The sequence below is a fragment of the Artibeus jamaicensis genome, unplaced genomic scaffold (assembly GCF_021234435.1).
Source record: "Artibeus jamaicensis isolate MK-2021 breed Jamaican fruit bat unplaced genomic scaffold, CSHL_Jam_final contig_76, whole genome shotgun sequence".
Lineage (NCBI taxonomy): Eukaryota > Metazoa > Chordata > Mammalia > Chiroptera > Phyllostomidae > Artibeus > Artibeus jamaicensis.
The window spans coordinates 5,309,323-5,325,872 of record NW_026521954.1 but is presented as its reverse complement, the minus strand read 5'-3'; the positions used below and the strand labels follow the sequence as shown (position 1 = coordinate 5,325,872).

General features: G+C 43.1%; 1 protein-coding gene across 1 annotated transcript in view; it reads left to right on the top strand.

Moving 5' to 3' along the window:
• Positions 1 to 16,550, top strand: part of NWD2 (NACHT and WD repeat domain containing 2) — a 146,084-nt gene that overhangs the window by 51,279 nt on the left and 78,255 nt on the right. Inside the window, exon 2 of the mRNA XM_037131633.2 lies at positions 5,803 to 5,891. Coding sequence (XP_036987528.2) covers positions 5,803 to 5,891 — 89 coding nt within the window. The remainder of the gene's footprint in view (positions 1 to 5,802; positions 5,892 to 16,550) is intronic.

Genomic DNA, 16,550 nt, shown 5'->3' with positions numbered 1-16,550 from the left:
ATATGGTATTTGTCTTTTTCTCACTGGTTGATTTCACTTAGCATGATGTTCTTTAAGTCCATCCATACTGTTGCAAAGGGTAACATTTTCTTCTTTTTAATGGCCAAGTAGTATTTCATTGTGTGAATGTCCCATAGTTTTATCCACTCGTGTATTGATGGATAGATACCTGGGTTCCTTCCATATCTCGGTGATTGTAAATAACACGGCAGTGAACATCAGGGTGCTTATGTTCTTTTGAATTATTGATTTGGGCACCTCCAGATATACTCCCAGAAGTGGGATTGCTGGGTCAAAGGGCAGATCCATTTTTAATTTTTTGAGATATGTCCATACTGCTTTCCACAGTGGCTGCACCAGTCTGCATTCCCACCAACAGTGCAAAAGGGTTCCCCTTTCTCCACATCTTCACCAGCACTTGTTTATTGATTTTTTGATGATAGCCATTCTGACAGGTGAGAGATGGTATCTCGTTGTGGGTTTTATTTGCATTTCTCTGACGATTAGTGATGTTGAGCATCTTTTTATGTGCCTATTGGCCATCTGTATGTCCTCTTTGGGGAAGTGTTTATTCAGGTGCTTTACCCATTTTTTAATTGGGTCTTTTGTTTTGGGGGTGTTGAGTTTTGTGAGTACTTTATAAATTTTGGATATTAACTCATTATCAGATGTATCAGTGAATATGTTCTCCCATTCTGTGGGTTGTCTTTTTATTTTGGCAATGGAGGCAAATTAAATTAATTCTTTATTTGGATTTAATTAATGTTTTCATTATAACAGAATCTTTTTGCTCATTCCTTTATTTAGTTCTAACTATGTTCTGGAGTCTGCCCTAATTTTAGTGATGTAAAGATGTATGAGAAAGTCCCTGCCTTCCATGAATTCACAGGTCTAATGGGGAAAACAAAATAAAAATAATTATAATAAAGTACAATGCATGATGTTATATAGGGGTGCACAGAATGCTTTGGGGTCATCCAGAGAGAATATATGTGTCCTGAATAGTAAGAATTCATAAAGTGTGCTGCCTTTACTTGAGCCTCTACACTCAGAAGTGTGGAGTCTGCTAAGCAAAGGCAATGCAACAGATAGGGAATTCTGAACATGGTAATTGGTATATGTTGAGACATGGTTCAGGTTTAATTCATATCTGAAAAATACTCTGGAGGGGTAGGTACATGGTGAAGAGCAGCAGAAGGGGGAGCTTCACTAGAATACGCATGTACATCTTCTGAATATTCTGGCCTTCATCCTGGAGGCTACCAGATACCAGCCAGCATCTTTAATGAGCAAATTAGTTTTTGCTTTTGTCTTGTCTCTGATGAGGAGGGACAGGTGTATGGTCGATGGAGACTGTTGGACTCTCAGGGTTCAGAGACAGTGAGTGCAAAAATAGTGGCCAAATTCAGAAGGTGTTTACGATAACACTGACAGCATTTGGTGATACTGAAATAAGGGAGGGTGACTGTGGCTGGTTGGGCACAAAGGACTTAGAGAAGAGACATCCCCTGGGAAGCCACCAAACGAGAAATCAACCCAAACAATAAAAGCCAGATAGATGTGCACATGAGATGTCCGCACTGGCTAAGCGGACCAGGTAAAGAGGAAGAACCCAGGCAGGAACAAATAGGTAGAGCTCTGGAGACCAGGCTGCAATAATAGTTGTAAGCAGATGGCATATGGTGGGTTCAAAATAAATTTTCTGAGTTGCCAAGAAGAAAAAGACTGAATCTACCATTCATGGCCTTAACTTTGGGTGAGGAAGGGGTAGTAAGAGGTTCCAATCCAACACAATCATTTTGGCACCCTTATTTTTAATGAAACTTTGTCATCTAAACCCTTCTTGAAGTTGGGCAATGGTATTGATTAACAGTTCCACCCGTGCCTCTCCCCAGCTAATGTTCTTCCTGTGGGCAACTCACATGCTGTACAGAGACCTTCATTAACGCTGCAGTCATTGAAGAATTACTTAAAAAGCCACACCTTAAAAACAGAGTAATGCTGCCAAAGTGTTAATGTACCTTTTCTTGAAGCATGAAGGGCTAGGCAGACACAAATGGACGGTGGACCCACTGACTACATGTGAAGAGTAATTGATGACATACCCTGTCTCCGATCCACATTTTTTTTACAGGTCCCTTTTTATGTGCGACATCCTGTGACTTAATTTTTCCTGTTCATGACATTCTAATGTTTTTTAATTGCCAACATCCGGATTTGCTGTCAGTATGAATCAGCCTTTTTTACATAATGAAGCCAGCTTATCTGTCACCCATCATAATTAATCCATTCTATCTTAATTACTGTTCTATTTCCAGCGCCAATCATTCTCTGTTAAAAATGCAAGGGAAAGTCTGAGTCATTTTTGTAAGAATGATGACAACACAGAGCGCCTTCCAGACATGCACATAGGCTCCCGGCGATTCTTAGAAAGGTTCACAGAACTTGGTGAAATGTATTAATGTTCTCCCCGAAACACAGAAGCCAGAAAAGAAATCAGTGATTCAGTTCATTCACTTACCTCATGAAACCACCGTACCCCATGGTTTTATTTCCCAGAGTTTCACCTAGTCTCGATTCCGTGTCTGTCCAAGGGCACACTGTAGTGTAGTGTGCCTGTATCTTTCTGGAGTAATTACAGGGAAGCACTGCCTGTCAACTCATCTTGGTCACTGGTGCCTGCCGTGGAGGGTGGGGGTTGTATTACTCATTCATTCATTCTTTAACTGAGCAAACTCTAATCACTGGGGGTGCAGCAGTGAGTGAGACAAAAGAAAGTTCTGACTCCCATTGAGCTCATACTGCAGTGGGGGAGATAGTAAACAAATGCCAGCAGTAGTGATGAGTAATTTGCAGAGAATTTAAAGAATATGGTGTAAGACATGGTGGTGCTGTAGATGGAAGGCTCAGAAGGGCTCTCTGAGAAGGTGGTGTTCAAGGTGACCCTTGAATGGCAGGAGATGCCATCAGATGATCACAGGACCAGGTGTTGCAGGAGGAAGACACAGGCAGAGCCAAGGCCATGAGTGAAATGTAATCTGGAGCCACATGACCTGGGCACGTGGTGAGAGATGAGCTCAGGGGGAGGGAGAACATGCAAGGCAGGGAGTGTGGGTTTCATTCCAAGTTCCCCGAAGAGCTGCTGGACGGTGTTAAACAACATGGTGACGTGTTCTGATTTACATGTTGTACACACTCTGCATGTGTGGAGTGGACTGAAGGGGGCAGGTATGGCACCAGGGAGACAGAGCCCAGCTGAGAGATGAGTTTGGCTTGCACCAGAGGTGCAGAGAAGGAGGCAGATTCAAGATTTATTCAGAGACAGATGGAGAAGGTCAAGTTACTGATGAGTTGGCTGTTGAAGGCGTGTTGTAGAAAGGGGTGAGTCCAAACAGACCCAGGTTTGTTTGTTTCATAAATGTTAGAGCTCCAGCATCTTTTAACCATTCTCCAAAGTTACTGCATTTATCACTTTCAAGGAATGATTCCTTGCACAGTTGCATATTTTCTATGGTTAGAGCAAAGTATGACATATGACTTTTTAGATTCAAGTCTAAAATCTCTAACTTAATGGTCATAGGACCTCAAATAAGTCTCCTTATTTATCTTCTCGATTTTTTTAATTCCCTCTTATAAAATTAAGGGATAATACTTTTACCTGTATCATAGGGTCGTGGTCAGAAGTGACTAAGGAATTCACATAGCAATCCTCAGAACATAGCTAGACGGTAGCAACCACTCAGTAACTGCTAGCAATCGGGTGCTGTGCTCCTGCTGGTCTCCGTGCTAGTGCAGGGTCAGTATTTAGTTACCAGACTTCCAATAAAAATATTAAGCAACAAATAATTTCTGCTCCTTGTTTTCTAATTTTTCATGTATTATTTTGATACTTTTTTAAAAAATATCTTAACAACAATCCTAGCTTAGTAGAGCCACAACTTACACATCTGGTCATGTCTGTTTATTTTTAAGGTAAATGTTTTATTATTTTGGGTTTGAACATCTGAAGCCTTTTAGAGAGAATGTTTGAATACTATCAGCTTTATTAGAAAGTTAGTGTTTTCAACCCTTAAAATGGAGTGAGAGAGGATCAGAGTCTGATCCTAAGATTATACAAATAGTGTAAAATGATAGAAGCTCCATAGACTGCCTCCGCCAGCACCGCGACTGCCTGCGGGCACTGCTCAAATGCACCGCTGCTCCGCATGGTCCACCTGCTCTCCTTCAGATGTCGGTCCAGGTTGCATCTGCTGTGGGAAGAGACGCTATTTGTTTGGATCGTGGGGTAATCCAGAAGCTTGTGCTGAATCTTTGGTTTCCATGTAAACACTGGTCCCTGTCACTCTGACAGGCTGCAGCTGCATTTCACCCTCTGGAGATTGGTTATTTACATCTCAAAATAGGCTTCTGAACAGTGGGGAAGTAGAGCAGGTCAGCAGAGCATATGTTTGAATTTGCATGGACAGATGCGCTTCAGAATAATGAGGAAATTCTTTTAAATTGGTTCCTTAGTTATAAATGTGGCAGGCAAATGTCTCCTAGTTCGGGCTGGGATTGACGTATATTGAGCAAATGGTACTTTTCATGAGATAACACATTAACCTAATTTTTCAAAGCTCTGTGTTTCATCTTTCACTGAAGTTTGCGGGGCACGGCACAGCCTGTCTTCGCTGTAGGAATCTCATAGTGTTGTCACCGACACACGGTTCTGCCCAGCACGGGTGGCTTCGAAGTCCCTTTCTGTGCAAAACATTCAAGGTGAAGTGCACACATAGTGCCTGGTTCTTCTGGTCTCAGATTCTCTGTTTCTTCTTGCATTTTTTGATGACATGAAAAATAAATATTTTCATTCAAAGGTTTTATACACTGTGGCAGCTGTGAACTATCCCCTCTTTGGTATAACAGGAGTCCCTAAGCCCGGGCAGAGGTGGTGCTCCATGAAACCACTGGCCACGTGAATATATGGTGTGTGGAACCTGCTCATTTGGGGTGTGGGCTCCCACAATTTGCCTCTGCTAATCATTGTGCTGACTGTGTGAATGCTGTACTAAATTTTTTAAAGTCATAGTATTTCTAAATACTATAGAAAATTGGGATAGAATGTCGACTTTCTGGAAGTCCAAAACTAAATTTGTGTGTGTGTTTTGAAACTTACACTTGTTGGGGGAGGAAAACCAACTGATAACCCTACAGTTTTCCTTCTACCTGTCCAAACACAGTGGGGTCGTGGATATTTCAAAGCTCCACGCGAGGGTCTCCATGGACATAAAGAATCAGCTGTGGATTCTCAGCTCTGTCAGCACAGGCTCCCAGTGACCGTTGGGCTCCCATCCATCCTCCGGGCTTCTTATGCCGGCCCCGGGGGGATCTCTGCCCCCACTGCTATTTTAGGAGCAGGTCTCCCCGGTGAGCAAAAAAGGAAAAAAAGAAAGAAAAAACTCACGGACACAGGTAGCAGTGTGATGATTGCTGGAAGAAGGTAGAAGAAGGTGCAGAGGGATAAATGGTGGTGGTGACTTGACTTGGGGTGGTGAACACACAATACAGTGTACAGTGATGTCTGGTGGAATTGTGCACCTGAAACCTGTATAATTTTGTTCATAGTGTCATCTTGATAAAGTCAATAAAAAGGAAAGAAAGAGCAGGTCTCCCCCTGCAGTAAAATATCTTATTATTTTAAAATACAGCCCCCCAACTTGATTATACTAATGTTAATGTTTATTTGTAAGTTTTCATTTTTTCCCAGAAATATATATATATAGACATAATTGACTTTGTTTGTGTTGTTTTTTTCTACCACAGACACGGGGGCAGAAAGACAGACACTAAGAGAAAATGTGTATCCTAAATTGAGAGAATTCTGCAGAGAAAATTATGGATTAGAATTTCAGGTAAGTCTGATACTTGTTTCATTTTTAATTATGTCAGCTAAATAACTAATATTTGTTGTTTGTTTCTTGTTATAACTTGGGTACTATACATGACAAATTTTAAGCCCTGAAAAATGTCATTCCTATAAGAGTGGGTTAAAAAAAGCACTGGACAATGCAGATAAAATATCTAGTCATTTTTCACATTTTGCACTTTTATGCTCCTTCTTAGACCCTGCCTTTTATTGGCTTGTCTCTTTCTTTGAACTGTGTTTATTTGCTTTTTTGACAATTTCCACTCTTATCAAAACAGTGAAGGTTGTTGAGCACCTGTCTGTAAGCTGTGGTCTCTAGAAATGATTTGCACCTGAAAATTGGGGCCAGCTTTCTCACAGACATCTCCTTTCAACAGTCTAGCAGCAGTTCCTGCCTTCTTTCTTGCCTTTTAGTTTTACTCACATTGCAAACTGTGCTTTTTCCCAGGCATTTCAGGGATTTACCGTTTACATATATATATGTATATATATCAGCCTTCCAAGAGTTTTAGCCGTTATTAAAGTTTATGACAGCCCGGGTAGACACCATTGATTTTGCCACCTAATAGAAAAATACTTAACATGGATATATCTTGGACATCCACAAATTGAGAAACTAAATGGCTCGCACAACAGATAATATTTAGACAGGGTTCTTCAACCTCATTTACGATGGCAATCTTAATTCTCCAGTGCTGCACCTTAACTATAGATTTATATTGTCGAGTGAGGAATATGCACTAGGCGGTTATGGTGTAAGAGTGCAAAGTGCACACTTACACCAGTGTCAGTGGAAGAAAATTCCACCCTTCATTTGTTTCCTCCTGCATGTATGTTTCATCTCGGCACACCTCAGGAAGCCTTCTGATGTGATGCGTAAAATAATAGTCTCAACTGACTCCGGTCTCAGTGCATCGTGTCAGTCAGCAACAGGGCATTGATATACTTACTGAACAGTTACTCATAAGGTACCATTCGCTTGATAACTTAGGAACCGAAATTAAATTTCTCGTTGCGAATTTAGCATTATCTTTTTTGAGGAATCTACCAATGATTCTACTGATAACAGGGTCTCAACTGTTAACCAGAGTGTTAACCAGAGTGTCGATCTGTCAAGGGTCCCAAAGACTTAGACCAACAACCCTGGAGACCCAGGTACCAGGGGAAATGTGTCCACGCATATTAATCCCATATTTGAGGGAGTTTGGGTTTGCATCCTTGTTGATAGAGGGAGGGAAGTCTTTGAACTATAGAACAGTGTCCATAAAACATGGGATTGATTAGGATTAGCTGAGGAGAGATACAGAGAAAGTATATTTTCTGAATGACAGGTAGGCATAGGAGAGGACAGATGAAGCTAAAAGAAAACGACAGCAAGCAAGGTGCATAGATGAAGTTGATGGCAAGGAGCATTCTAGGCAGGTTCAGTGAATGGTTGATGAGAGAGATGCTGGGCAGCAGTGAAAACAGCAGTGAGCAAAGCAGAGGTGGAACCGAGCCCCGGCTGTGTACTGCAGGTGACTAACCTGCCAGTCCTTCAACTTGGTGTCTAAAGCAAGGGTGGGGACAGCTTACAGGTCCGTGGTCCTGTTCCGAATAAAATATACAAGATTGCATTTGCTTTCCAGCTTTTAAGCTCAATGGGAGCTTAATGAGATAACTGAACCTTCCAAGAGTACACTTTTTGATGTGTTCTTTTCTGGTAGGTTGGTTATAGATTTCTATGAAGATATGTTTTCTAGAGAGACAGTTCTCTTTTCAACTGCAACAACATATGGTGCCAAAAACTTCACAAAAAAACTACTTTACCCATATGGTAGCTTGGATTCTACCCGTGCTTGTGCTCTGAATTCAGAAAAAAGGAATTTCCCAAAGTTGCTCAAACATCTCAGTCATGCCTCTTGCCTTTGCTTATGTTGTTCTGTCCACCTACAACATACATTTTGCGCGTTGGCTCTTCCCGGCATCACCTCCTGAGTCCTACTTATTTCTTAAACTCTTCCTATCTGATCTTAAGTCATGTCCTCTCCTCTTTGCTCGCTGCCCTTCAGCTGCATCTGGCTCCTTGAACACTTCTAGCCCATTCCTGTTGAAGGATTTCCCCTGGATGTTCTCTCTCTGTAGCAATGGCTCACCTCCCCATCATCTTACTTTCCTTCAGCTCTCCATGGAAATGTGATTTCCCTAGTGATGCCCAGTCCAGAGGAACTACTTAGGCGCTTCTTTACATCATCCTAGTTTAGTTGTTTGCCTTGCATGTGTTGATACTGGATACTTTTCTGTTTGCTCATGTATTGGGTTGCTTATTATCTTTCTCCCTGTAGAATGTACGTTCAAAGGCAGGGACTAGTCTGCCTTTGTGACAGCTGTATTCCTGGTCCTAGAACAGTTCCTGTCACATGGGAAAGCTCTGTAAAAACATGTTGAATGAATGAATGCCTACACGAGCATGTGAATGAAGAGTCTCAAGCAAACACTAGTTACTTAGGGGAATCCTTCTCTGATCCCCCATCCCTCCCAAGATGTACCTTGTACCCTTCTCTTTACCCTCTAAAATCCTCTGTATAACTCCCAACCATTCATGAAGAATGATTCAAGACGTATTTATTGACCCTTGGCCGCATTCCAGTCAATGTTCCAGGTATTGGGGATACAAGAGCAAACCAAATAATTGACTCCCAAATATCTCCCCTTTTCTACTTCCTGCATTCTTATAAATCTACCCCACCAAGCCCCCACTGGTCCCCTGAACCCCCAGTAAACCTGCTTAGGGCAGAGACCTCTAACGGAGTTCTTGACTGATCTGGACACTGGGACACCTCCATTTTGAAAACAGTTTTCATTTGAGTCCAGCCGCTCAACTTAGTGTCATTTCTTAAGACTACATTCTGATGGCAACTTCTTTAGTGGTCATCTAGGAATTGTCTCACTTCATCTCAGTCACCAAAGTTCATACACCTGTTCCTTTCTCTTCAACTTTAACTACATCCAGTGAATCCCAAAGACCTGTGGATTCTGCCTCCCTAAATATTTCTCCAGTCTGTCCCATTTGTTCCGATCTGTGCTCTTATCATCTTGACTGTCACAACAGACGCCATGCTGGTCTGTTCACCTTCATCTCTTCCTTTTTCTCTCCAGCACCAGCCTCCTGCCCACCTTGACCTGGCCCATCCCCCGTAACATTGCTGCCGCGGGGTTTCTGAAATGAACATCTGACTGTGTCATCCCCAAGACACAGTCTGTACTTCTTAGCACAGTGTGCAAGGCCCTCTTTTCCACCCCAGCCTACAGGTGAGGTCTTATCTGTCACCTCCCCACAGGCAGGCTAGGTTAGCCTTTCAGAACTGCATTCAATTTTTCAAACGGGTTCTGTCTTTTCCCTGAGTCTTAACACTTACCTTATCCTCTTTGCAGGGTGTCCTTGAATTGCCCACCATACAAATGACTAGAAAAAGTTCTACTTATTCTTTTTTTAATCAATTTTTTATTGATTATGCCATTACATTTGTTCTATTCCCCCCCTCCATTCCCCTCCACCCTGCACACCCCTCCCCCACCATGCCCCCCCCTTTAGTTCATGACCACGTGTCTCAAGTTCTTTAGATTTTATATTTCCCATACTATTCTTGCCCTCCCCCTATTTTCTACCTACCGTCTATGCTACTTATTTTCTGTGCCTTCTCCCCTCTTCTCCTCCTCCCAATCCCCTGTTGCTAACCCTCCATGTGATCTTCATTTCTATGGTTCATTCATGATCTAGCTGTCCTCTTAATTTGCTTTTGTTTTAGGTGTAGTTGTTAATAACTGTGAGTTTGCTGTCCTTTCACTGTTCATCTTTTTTATCTTCTTTTTCTTAGGTAAGTCCCTTTAACATTTCGTATAATAAGGGCTTGGTGATGATGAACTCCTTGAATTTGATTTTATCTGAGAAGCACTTTATCTGTCCTTCCATTCTAAATGAAAACTTTGCTGGATAGAGCAATCTTGGTTGTAGGTCTTTGGTTTTCATGACTTGGAATACTTCTTTCCAGCCCCTTCTTGCCTGTAAGGTCTCTTTTGAGAAATCCGCTGACAGTCTGATGGGAACTCCTTTGTAGGTGACTGTCCCCTTATCTCTTGCTGCTTCTAGGATTCTCTCCTTCATTTTAATCTTGGCTAATGTAATGATGATGTGCCTTGGTGTGTTCCTTCTTGGGTCCAACTTCTTTGGGACTCTCTGAGCTTCCTGGATTTCCCGGAAGTCTATTTCCTTTGCCAGACTGGGGAGTTCTCCTTTATTATTTGTTCAAATAAGTTTTCCACTCATGGCTGTTCCTCTTCCCCTTCTGATACCCCTATAATTCGGATGTTGGAGCGTTTAAAGATGTCCTGGAGGTTCCTAAGCCTCTCCTCATTTTTTTGAATTCCTGTTTCTTCACATTTTTTCTGTTTGGTCATTTTTTCCTTCCTTCTGGTCTGCTCCCTTGATTTGAGTCCTAGTTTCCTTTCCATTACTGTTGGTTTCCTGTGCATTCATTTTAATTAGTTTAGCCTTCATATGTTCCTCTGATTTGTGACTAAAATCGACCAGTTCTGTGAGCATCTTGATCACCAGTGTTTTGAACTGTGCATCTGAAAGTTTGGCTATTTCTTCATTACTTAGATTTATCGGCTCTGGGGCTCTGAGTTGTTCTTGAGCCATGCTTTGATCTGTTCGTGCCTGTTATGTATGAGGAGGGGCACCTTAGTTGTTCACCAGGGCAGGGCCACCCAGGTCGCTGGTTTGTGACACTGTATGTGGGGGCGGGGTCAGAGAGAGAGCAATGGCGGTCCTCTCCTCTTGTCCAGCCCGCCTCACCACTCACCCCCACCTGCTTATCCGAGCACAAATGTGCGAGCCCGCCGCCCTGCACCAGCCGCTGGGGCCTTCGAGATCTGTGTCAACGCTTGCCTCTTCACTGGTTTATCTGTGTGCAAATGCACGACCGACTGCAGACAGCCAGCCATGCCTCTTCCCTGGTTTCGCCTGTAGCTAGCCCACACTTGGGATCCCCGCCCTCAGCTGCCTGTGCACCACAGGGGTCGGGGGATCTTTTTTGCCCTACCCGCTCCACTGCTGGCTTCGCCCCTCTCACCAGTTTAGCTGAGCATTTCATTGTTTTCGGACTCCGTATTCGATTTTCTGTGTGGTTTGGTTGCGTTTATTATTGTTAAAAACTTTATTGTTTTTAGATTTGGTTGTGTGAGGACACAAAGTGTTCCCACCTACACCTCCATCTTGGTGGAAGTCCTACTTTTTTATTCTTTAGTAAACAGTGAACTTCCTACTTTAAGATTCCATAGTGCTTTATTCCTAATATTTAATAGCATTTGTCATATTGTTTTTAATTATCATTATTTCTTGTTATATTTTATTGATTATGGTATTACAGTTGTCCCAATTTTTCCCCGTCTCCACCCAGCCCTTCCCAGTCCCCTCCTGCAATACCCCCATTGTTGTTCATGTCCGGGGGTCATGCATATGAGTTCTTTGGCTACTCCCTTTCCTATACTGTGGGGAAAGAAAACATCCCCATGACTATTCTTTAACCACCTATTTGTAGTTCTTAATCCCCTCACCTCTTTACCCATTCCCCCCCACACCCTCCTCCAATCTGGCAACCATCAACAACTCTATGTAGCCATGATTCTGTGTCTGTTCTTCTTGTTTGCCTAGTTTGTTTTTTAGATTCAATGGTTGACAGGTATGTATTTATTGCCATTTATTTTTCATAGCTTTGATCTCTTTTTTTAAGTAAGTCCCTTTAACATAGCATATAGTAATGGTTTGGTGATGAACGCCTTTATTAGTTTTTTCTTGTATGAGGTGCTCTTTATCTGCCCTTCAATTCTAAATGATAGCTTTGCTGGGTAGAGCAGTCTTGGCTATAGGTCACTGCTTTTCATGACTTTGAATATTTCTCGTCAATCAATCCCTTCTAGCCTGCAAAGTTTCTTTTGAGAAATCAGCTGACAGTCTGATGGAAACTCCCCTATAAGTAACTAACTTCTTTTTTCCTGCTGTTTTTAAGATTCTCTCTTTATCTTTAACCTTTGGCATTTTAATTATGATGTGTTTTGGAGTGGGTCTCTTTGCATCCATCTTGTTTGGGACTCTCTGTGCTTTCTGGACTTGCATGTCTATTTCCTTCACCAAATTAGGGAAGTTTTCTTTCAAATAGATTTCCAATTTCTTGCTCTTTCTCTTCTCCTTCTAGCATTCTGTGATGCAAATGTTGGACCTCTGGGAATTATCCCAGAGGCTGCTTACACTATCCTCATTTTTTTTGGATTCTCTTTTCTTCTTGTTCTGATTGGTTGGTTTTTTTGCATCCTTATGTTCCAAATCATTGATTTGATTCTCAGCTTCATCCACTTTATCGTTGTTTCCCTGTAAATTGTTATTTATTTCAACTAGTATATCCTTCATTTCTGACTGGATCTTTTTTATGCTGTTGAGGTCCTGACTAAGTTCTTGAGCATCCTTATTTATAACCAGGGTTTTGAACTCTACATCTGATAGATTTCTTATCTCCATTTCATTTGTTTGATCTGTTCTTTCATTTGGGCTGTGTTTCTTTGTCTCCTCATTTTGGCCCCCTCCCTGTGTTTGGTAGAGGACTCCATGTGTTAGGTAGAGCTGCTATGACTTACTGTTATTGTAGCATGTCCTGATATAGTAGGTGGCCTGTAGGGTCCAGTGTTACAGCCTCCCCTATCACTCAACCTGGGTGCTCGAGGTATGCCCTCCAAGTGGGCTCCATGTGAGTACCCCTTCCTCTTGTAGTGTAGCCTTGGTTGCTGTTGGCCAGTCAGTGGGAGGGATTTACCTAGGCTAGTCAGCTGCTATGACTGGATATGACCACTGACCACCAACCTCTGCCCCCTGTGGGCGATCAGCTATGCAGGGGCAGGGTGGTGGTGCTCCAGCATGGTCTGTAGCTGTTCAGTGGGTGTGTGTGCTCTGGGCCAGGGTCAGCCCCCACTTGTGTTCTGCCCAGGGCCACCCTACATGACCTATAAAGCAATCTTAGATGGCTGCTACTTGTGCTGGTCTTGGAGATTCCCAGGCTATGAATCCAGGCTGGCTGCTGCTGCTAATGCCATACCTAGGACCACTTAGCAAGAGGGATGGGGGCTGGGGACTCATTGAGGCTGGCTATTACTTGTTTGACAGGATTTAGGAAGTTGTGAAGCATGAGTCAAGACCAGTCATTCATATGGAAAAGCCACTGTTAACCACTTTGGTGGGCCTATAAGTTTGGTGGAACAGAGTCTCAGGGGATGTCAGAGTAAGGCTAGCAGTGTTAGCCAGGGCGATGGAGTCTCAGATATGACACCTGTTTGCCAGCTCTGTGATTCTGTCTGGGGGAGAGTTCAGAAAAGGAACAATGGCCTTTACTTATTTTTCTGTCTGAGAGAAGGCTGTCCCTCAGCTTTTGCCCTGATACCAGACACTCCAGTTCCTGGGTCTATGCCACTGCTGCCTTTCAAGCTGCTACCTGGCACTGGGGCTCAGAGGGAGCAAGTCTGAGTAAATCCGTGTGTGGTTCCTTTAAGAGGAACTGTTTGGGACTCCATTAGTTTCTTCCACAGACTCAATACACACTGGTTTTTGCAGCCATAAGTAGTAGGGACTTTTCTTTCTGGCACTGGAACCCTGGGCTGGGGGGCCTGGTGTGGAGCTGGGACTCCTTGTTCCTGAGGTGTGGCTCCTGAATTTTCATCTACTGCACGTGGATATGGGACCAACCTGTTCCACCTCTCTGCTCTTCCTGCCAGTCTGGATGAATATGATTTCTTTAATTCAATAGACCCCTATTCAACTAGATTTCTGTGAGTTCTGAGTTATGGTTGTTCTATTTTCATTGTAATTTTGATGTGGTTGTGTGAGGAGGCAAGCTGTGTTTACCTATGCCACCATCTTGACCAGAAGTCCTCTTTGTTTTTTTAATTACTTTTAAAATGCCCTCACTCCACTAACTAAAACTCTCAGAGGTCAGAAATGATATTATTTATATCTTCATATCACAAGCATTCTTATAGTACATGGCTCATACTACACACATAATGAATGTTGGTTGATTAAAGTGAATTTAGTGATTAAATGAATTAGGCCCAGAAGCTGAAATTCTAGAACAGTGCTACACAGAAATAGAATGTGACTCACAGATAAGCCGCACATGCAATTTTAAATTTTCTACTAGTTACATATTAAAAATAAAAAGAAACAGGCGACATTTATTAGTGAAATATATTAATACATTTATATATTTCTGCATAATATACTTTATTTAAGCCATTATATCCATAACATTATCATTTCAACACATAAGCCATGTAAAGATTATTAAGGAGGTGATTCTCCATTCTCTTTTCGTGCCAAGTCTTCAAAGTCCAGTGCATATCGGTACACTCACTACACATCCCCATTCTGACTCACTACGTTTCGGGTGCCCAATGACCATAGGTGGCCAGGGGCTCCCGTGCTGGACAGAGCAGCCCTAAGCAGGAGTGGCTTCAAGGTAGTGCCATTCTCACAGGGGTGAGAGCCTGACTGCCCAGTGACAGGTGCCCGGCTAAGAGTGGCAGAGAGACAGGTAGAGGAGTTACAGTGGGAACGGAAATTCATTTGTGCATTTAAAAAAAAATCCAGGTAATGATTAAGAAAATGTTCCCACTCACTGAATTAGGAACTTTTTCCTCTATTTGATCATTTGCAGACATTTGATAGGGTGCATAACCTCAGACAGTTAGTGCAACTTCCACAAGTGCTGTGAAATTGGGACTGACGGCTCTAATATATGAGGCAACAGACCAAAGGGATGGTCAACAGTTATTTGCCAGCTGGCTTAGCACTGAAGCTTTATTTGAAATCAAAGGAGGAAAGTGATGGAAATACTTACTTCCCAATCTTAAATGACCAGTCCTTGTCATGGTGGGTGCCATTTGTTACCTTTTTGCAATTTTGTTAAATACAGCTTTTAAAAAATGTTCCTCTATATGCCCTTGCTATTAAGTGCATCATCGTGGCCTCCTAGCAAGTCCCCTGGCCCCCAGCCCTTCTCCTTCTCTCTGCCAGGCTCGTGTTGGGAACCTAGGTGTGTAGGGAAGTGGGAGCGTGAAGCCTGTAGCTTCTGCCCTTGGGATGACCTTGCAAACCTGCTTTCTGCCTCACAGTGACATTGTGATGCCATCCAAAGGCACCACAGGGACGGGTGCTCCTTCCAAAGATGTGTCCTTTTGTCTGGAATTTGTCTTCCCCTTCACTTTAGAGTTTCATCTCTCCATGTTTCCTTGGCAGCAGAAACCCACAGCTGCCCACCTGGGTTTTTCCTCCCCACCCCCAGCAAGAGCTTTCCCATCTCCTTCACCGGTGTCCGTGAGTGAGCGGGCCCGCATCTGCATCTCCAGCTCTCTCCCCTCCACAGTGACAGGCACGTCGTTCTCCGGGGTTTGAATGTTAAAATATCTAAAACAGAACCCGCCCTTCTTTCCCCTTTTCCTAGCTTCTCACTTGCTACTACTTCCCTGTTGTACAGACTTTAAAATCTTGGCATATAATTCATTCTTCACCCTTTACAACCTAGATCTAGACTGCCATTGCTCCTTTGGATTTACCTGCCAACATGTTCCTTACAGTTTGCCTTTCCTTTCCATCTCACCAGGCTCTGTCTTCACTCAGGCTTCCTTTCTGAACAGCTGAGTGACAATGGCGACCTGTTCCCAGTCCTTCCCGAGGCTGGGTGTTCTCATGTTCTGGTCCAGACTGTACACAGCTGCTCAAATAATCTTCCTTAAACAGTGTTTACCAGATTCCATTCATTCTAAGATGCACAGGTTTATTTTCCTTTTTTTACATCTCAGAAATCAAGATTCATTTCACAAATAGTTGGTGTGTCTGTGCTCGCTTCGGCAGCACATGTACGAATAAGTGGTGTGTCGTATGTCATGACGTCATTGGCAGTGTTGCGAGCATTGGAGCAGCCACAACTGATGTTTTCGAGTCCATAAACAGCAGCACATTATTGTCATTTATGGGGTCAGGTGTCAAGAGCATGAATTTTTTTGTTGGATTAGGATTCAAATTCCAGGTCCACAAATACCAGTCCTGTGACACGGGGCAGAGTGCCTGGTCTCTGACACATAGGTGACCTGTCTGTTGAATGAATGGGACAGTGTTTATTTTCCAGGGTTGTTACGAGAATTCAGTGCCCATGGAAGGCACTCGACCAGAGAGCGTGGATGGAGATGTGGGCAGGAGGCCGTACCCATTTCAGACTACAGAAAGTAGCTGCGTTCTCCGTGCACATCAGTCGTAGGTGAGGTTAAATTACGTGGGTCTCACATTAGCTTGACCTCCCTGATACTGAATTGGACAGTTACTTCGCCTCACACTGAAGGTGCTTCATTAGTTGTTTCCACCTATTTTTCTCCATCGCTTCTTTCTTTGCCCACCACGACCCTTCTGCTCTAAAAGAAGCCCAGTCGCCGCCTTTGTGCACATTTTTTCCTTCCACCTGTCTGCCTGCTCGGGAATTTCAAACTGCATTTTGCCTCCTGAGTTGCCAGAGTGCATCCTGGGCTTCATAATTGACAGGATATGTTGAGGTGCCCTTGGCCTTCC